Here is a 6,000-nt window from a genome sequence, read left to right as displayed (position 1 = left end):
GTGGTTTTGAATAGTCAACTTAGAGTAGTGAGCCTCCTAATGGACCGCATACAACACAACCAAGTTGGGTCCCATATGCGAGCCCGGCAAATCCGAGAGGACCGATGTTGCCCTAGGTCATGCCGGGCGCCTCACCGCTGAACATGCGGCTTTTACCTTTTATACTCTACGTTGTAGTTTTGAATATCAGCCCAAAATAGTGAGCCTCCTAATGGACCGCATACAACACGACCAAGCTATGTCCTATATGCGGGCCCAGTAAACCCGAGAGGACCGACCTTTGCCCTAGGTCATGCTAAATAACCCTAGATCCCATATGCAGGCCTAGAGAGTATTGGGCCTACATGACGGTCCCATACGCGGGCCCAGAGAGTAGTGCGCCTTCTAATGGACTGCATACAACACAACCGGGCTAGCCCTATATGCGGGCCCAACAAATCCGAGATGACCGACCTTTGCCCTAGGTCATGTTGGTAACTCTAGGATTCCGCCGACCCGCCGCCGCCGCCGCCCCCTCCTCTCGCAGTTAATAGTTAACCATGTCATCACTAAATTGTTCTAACACACAATGAATTTCTTCTGGCTATTCTGAAATCCTAATTAGTAGAATAAACAGCTCTAACTAGCAATAATGGAAACAGTGTAAGCACACTTGATCTAACATGGAGTGCCTGTGGAGAAGAGAGGAACACAGATATCCTCCCATCCATCCATAGGTTAAAAGGCCGGCACCCGCACAACACCGAGCTCCATCTCCTATCCTCCTCCACCTCCCCCTCTCTCCACCCCTACCTCGCCCTCCCCTCCCTCTCCAAACCCCCGGCAGCCATAGCCGTCGGGAGGGCTGGAGCTGGGGAAGGAGGCATTCCTTGAAGCCTGCGCGCCCCCTACCCAGATCCGCTTTTTCGGGTAGTCTTGGGCGATCTGGACTCTCCCCCAAATCGTCTGTTGCAGAGACAAGAAGTTGCCCTCGCCTCTGCTCGTTGTTCTTCGTAGCCTCGGATCAAAAGCAGCCGCCTTTTGCATTCATTCTTCGTCGGCCCCTTCGGAGACCGCCCTCGTCAAGATTTGGTGGGAACCCAATTCGCAGGGGTTCCTCGTGGAAAGGCGCCGCTTCGATTCTTGTTTCTCCACCGTCTTCCGCCCCCCTATATATCTCCACCTCCTGTCCACCTACTCGCCTAACTTCCTTTTACTTTGATCCGCCCCGTCTCGGTATTCGATCGCTGTCCGTCCGGCAGTTTCTTGATTTGACGCAGGCCAGATCGCTTTCTGGTGTTTTCTTTTCCCCGGAGTGGTTGAGGCGGTCCCCGTCCTCGGTCGGAGTCATGGCGGCGGTGAACGGAGGCGGCGCGGCGCTGTTCAGCGAGGAGGAACTCCGGGAAGTGAGCGGGCTGCGCCTGCGCGAGGGCTTCGTGGAGATGATGTGCGGATGCACCAGCCGCCGCTACGGCGACGCCGTCGGCCGCCTCCTAATCTACCCGTCCGGCGAGCTGGAGATTAGCTGCGACTGCACGCCCGGTTGCCGCGAAGGTCAGTGGCCCACCACCATACGCCCACGTCCGGTCACTTTTTTTTCCTTTTCTTTTCTTGATTTCATGTCCGTGCATCGATGCTATGCACGGACGGTGTTTGGTCTTTTGGTCAAGTTGCTTCTTAACTCGATCTGCATGCAATGCCGGTACATGCGCCCGGGCGCCGCTCGCGCCCGGCGTCGCCTGCCGCCCAGTACTACTACTACCACTCGGTGTACCCATGCTGCCGCCGCCGCCCATGCATTGTCATTGTTGCTCTGGCTAATGTCAGGATATCTCCAGCGCGTCCGAGTCGCTGGTCTCTGGATTAATATCGCCTGCATCATTCCTTCGGTTTATACATGCGAACCTTCGTGCCGCAGGTCCTCTAGCGCATGTAACATGGGAGCGTTTCTTCCGTGGTACTTGCCCAACGCACGTAGTTTGTCTCGTGTACTGTCTGCATGCTGCCGATGATCGGATTGCCTCTCTGTTCACGCAGTTCAGACAGGCCACACGTTCTTGCTCTCTCTGTTTGTGTTGAGGTCTTTCTCTTGCATGTGGTATCAGGTTGCGCTTTGCTTAGGCCATGCCCATCCGTGTCTATCCTTTGGGTGCTTGTTTGCATTGGATAGGATATGGGAGGCCTGCTCCTGTCTCTGTTCTACCTGATCGCCTGGACGTTTATTTCTGACACATATCTTGATGATGCCTTTGGTTTTCCATATCTGTATTTCAGTGTATCCGTACCGAACTTAGTAGACTATGATTGTGGTACCACCGAGGGTTTTACTGTACTCTGTACTGTAGGTCATCTTGCATTGTCTGTACATTCGTATGAGTTCAGAGCCTGCATACGTAGTTCAGTGTTTTCAACTGAAAAGGTCTCTAGCTGAAAATGTCTCTGGGGCAGTTCAACAAGTTAAGCGACAATTCTCTTATCCTTTCATCAAATGTAGGTCTTTATTTGATCTAGCCTGGTGCTTAATTTTGAAGGAAGAAATGTGTGAAATAACATCAGAAAAAGATGGCATCACTTACGAGTTCCGACTTGCTGTATCCTATTTGATCTACATCTGCACCTTCCAGTTTTTAAGGGTTTGTTTATGAAACCTAGATTGATGTGTGATTTAACAAAGGTGAAAGGCTCTGCATTCAAAATATGCAGTTCCTTATGCCAATAAGTTATGACGGCGGCCTTCAGTAAGTTGTTTATTGATCTGGGTACATACAGCGGGGTGCTTCTTGCTAAAACAACACCCGACCACTTAGGAAATTACTTGTGTTAACTTGATAAGTGCTATCTTTGCTGGAGTGACATCACAGATGACCATACGCTGTAATTTTTCTGTTTAGTGTTTTGTCGCAGAAAACCGTCGCACAGCTTGTTATTCTGCTTTGTACAATAGTTTTGAACTTCTGTTATCATAATTATTGAGTATAATTGTCATTTGAGTTTTTTTACCTTGAATTCAGAAAAGCTGACTCCTTCAGCGTTTGAGAAGCACTCTGGAAGGGAGACTGCAGGAAAGTGGAGGAACACTGTGTGGGTCATGATTGATGGAGAAAAGGTTCCACTGGGAAAGACAGAATTTCTCAAATACTACAACCTGTCAAACAAGTCTGTTAATGGCTCGAACAGAAGTCGGAATGGACGTCCATTGCACCGTGATGAGTTCATCCGCTGTACAAGATGTGACAAGGAGAGGAGGTTTCGTCTTCGGACCAAAGAAGAGTGCCGTATTTACCATGATGCTCTTGCAAAACCTAACCGGACATGTGCAAATTTGACGGCTGATAGGTATGTGTTGCAACCAATTATGTTAATTGATTGTCTAGTTAAAAATATTGAGTTGTAGCGTACATTTATTTCCTCTGTGCCATCATTCCGAATTCATGTTTGGCACTCTCAACAGAAATCCACCGTGCCACTAATAATATTAATTAGTTCATATTAATTTCACGCCCAAGAAATGTATATATTATGATAGCAGCTATGAGAATGACCAGATAATCCTAACCAAAGAGCATTAGGGGTTACACAGTATAGTAAGCATTAAGAGCGCCGAAGCAATCAAGTTAACATAAAGAATCGTGGCCCTTGTTCTCCAGCAAGACTAGCAACAAGAAACTGATGTTGAGTGCCAAACAAACTCCCAAATAGGTTGTTTTGTCTCTGCCGGTAGAGTTACAAGGATAGTGACACCTAGTGAATAATAATCCAAACAGCAGGTACATCACCCGTGGTATTATTGGCACTGCCTGCTGTGGCAGCAGGCCGCTGCAAGCTGATAAAATGTCATACTTGTGGTACCAAATATTTTTTGCAACTTCTGACTACAGTACACATGAGTGGCAACAGAAATGAAACACTTTTTTCGAGAAGTAAAATCCAATACTTTCAGAATTGTACCGTAGGAACTAGGAAGTTGAAACCAGAGACTGCTGGCCTGTATTACATGCTGTGAAAGCATGGCCGTGTAAGTTTGTTGCCAGTATTGTCAGTTGTCTGCACATTCGTGTGGCCTGTAACTACAGTACACCATCATTGATATTACTGTATCTCTTAACTTTGCCCGCTGGCATAATATCATCATATATGAAATTTTATCAGGGATGGTTGAAGGTGTTTGTAGCTCTTCTGTTTTTCTTTTCTTGTTTGGCTTTAAAAAGAAAATCGAATTGAACCATTTTTGCCTAGTTTACTTTGACAATTCCTTTCTTTTTGGATAGGGTTGCCATATTAAATTATAACCTTAGTCATGCTGTTCCATTATTTTTCGCTGGCATCAGTTCATGACTTGTGGCTCATGATATGTATGCATTTGTGATTCCACCAGCGTCACCTGCGATGACGACGAGGAGCGAGGGAGCCGCAAGGTGCTCAAGGGCTGCTCCCGCGCGGCGTCGTGCGCGGGCTGCGAGAAGTGCGTGTGCTTCGGGTGCGAGATGTGCCGCTTCACCGACTGCGGATGCCAGACCTGCGTCGACTTCTACCGCAACTCCAAGGAGTAGGATGATCATCCCAGCCGCCATTCGTTCCATTGCATTCGTTAAGAACACCTAAGAAGGCCCACCCCCCTCCCTCTCGCCCATGGCGGTCCGGAGGGGGGCAGGCATCGTAGCTATTTCCTCCCTGGCACATCACCGGGGAGGGGAGGGACCCTATTCCGATTCCGAAAACATTGTTCTGTTGTTTCGTTCGTTCGTCCGTGTCTTCGCTTTGCTTCCGTTTCCATAAGACCCACCCGGGGAGGCAAAGTCGGTAGTAGTACCTGTTGTTACCGCATACCGTTCACCAACTGTTTACATTGAAATGCACCTCTGTGTTGTCGGTATAATCTCGTCGCTTTGATGCATGCAACGTGTGGCAAACAAGGCGCATGCCTATTGTGGAAAAATGGCTATGATATCCGGGGCGGCGACATGACAGGCTGGGCGTGCGGCGGGCACTGTTGGGCGGTCGGAGGCGAGCAGCGGCGCACAGTGCCGGGGGAGCGAGCCCCTGTGCGTGTGCGGTGCCCCGCCGCGGCAGTGCCTGCCCTGTTTGGCGCCCCGTCCGTGGTGGTGCTTGGGAAGGCGACAGGCCGCGCGCCCGAGTTGGCTGTGGACGAGGAGCAGTGGCCGGTACGTGCAGCGGTGAAAGCGATGGGAGGTGGCATGCATTGCATTGCATGGGCGTGGTGGTGGATCCGGCCAGAGATTCACGCGCAGGGCAGAGGCGACAAAACTGACATGCATGGCCCAGCGAGCGTAGGATGGCGCCTGGTGATTGTTTGGTCGATAGGGTAGAGTGCTACGCGCTTTGCGGCCGAGGAAAGCGAGGCGTAGCTAGCATGCGATATGGTGGCGAGCCGTGTGCTCGATCCAGTGCGGCGGCTTGCCATCTTTTGCACGTTGTATTTGCGTAAGGTCCAGTCTGCCAGGCGCTTCATAGGGTACCGCGCCGCTCGCAGGCTGTGCCACCGATCGAGATCCTATCCACCTGGGTTCAACGTGCATACCAGCATGCATGCACGTGTTCCTTTGGTTTATACAATAGGAAATTCATAGGAATAAGGCAGTCATAGAAATGAGATGGCACACATCTCAGTTCCTACAGGAAAGAAAAGACAGTCATAGAAATGAGATGACACGTATCTCAGTTCTTACAGGAAAAAAAATGTTCATACGCCAGGAATTTTCCCATAGGTCTGAGCTAATATTTTTTTCTCATTATGATATGAAGGATAAGAACCAATCCTACATAGGAATAGAAATCCTGCATTGTTTTTCGCTTTAGAACCATATATCCTATAAACCAAATGAGGCATATATGAGCCATTTTTTCATTAAGTTTAAATCAAAAAAAGATGTAGACAAATCATCAATGGCGGACACAAAATACAAGTATTGGAGAGGCCAAAGGCTATGAAATATCTCATCTATGCCTCCCTTAATCCCATCCCCCCTAGAGGGGGGGGGGGCAATTCCCCACACATAAACA

At 49.3% G+C, this 6,000-nt stretch overlaps 1 protein-coding gene across 1 annotated transcript; it reads left to right on the top strand.

Moving 5' to 3' along the window:
- Positions 1-577: 577 nt before the first annotated feature.
- LOC119269212 (protein ULTRAPETALA 1-like) lies at positions 578-4,718 on the top strand. Its single transcript, XM_037551005.1, has 3 exons — positions 578-1,533; positions 2,991-3,315; positions 4,355-4,718. Exons 1-3 carry the CDS (start codon positions 1,329-1,331, stop codon positions 4,527-4,529), a joined length of 705 nt encoding a protein of 234 aa, XP_037406902.1. The 5' UTR covers positions 578-1,328; the 3' UTR covers positions 4,530-4,718.
- Positions 4,719-6,000: the final 1,282 nt, after the last annotated feature.

This window comes from Triticum dicoccoides, chromosome 3A (genome assembly GCF_002162155.2).
Source record: "Triticum dicoccoides isolate Atlit2015 ecotype Zavitan chromosome 3A, WEW_v2.0, whole genome shotgun sequence".
Lineage (NCBI taxonomy): Eukaryota > Viridiplantae > Streptophyta > Magnoliopsida > Poales > Poaceae > Triticum > Triticum dicoccoides.
Note: the sequence above shows the minus strand (reverse complement) of the source record. Positions and strands in the feature narration are given on the sequence as shown.

What these genes read in the sequence shown, in the direction of transcription:
- LOC119269212 (XM_037551005.1), top strand. Translation starts at nt 1,329, where the DNA reads ATGGCGGCGGTGAACGGAGGCGGCGCGGCGCTGTTCAGCGAGGAGGAA. An exon ending in CACGCCCGGTTGCCGCGAAG is followed by an intron (nt 1,534 to 2,990) that starts GTCAGTGGCCCA and finishes CCTTGAATTCAG; the next exon opens with AAAAGCTGACTCCTTCAGCG. An exon ending in GCAAATTTGACGGCTGATAG is followed by an intron (nt 3,316 to 4,354) that starts GTATGTGTTGCA and finishes TGATTCCACCAG; the next exon opens with CGTCACCTGCGATGACGACG.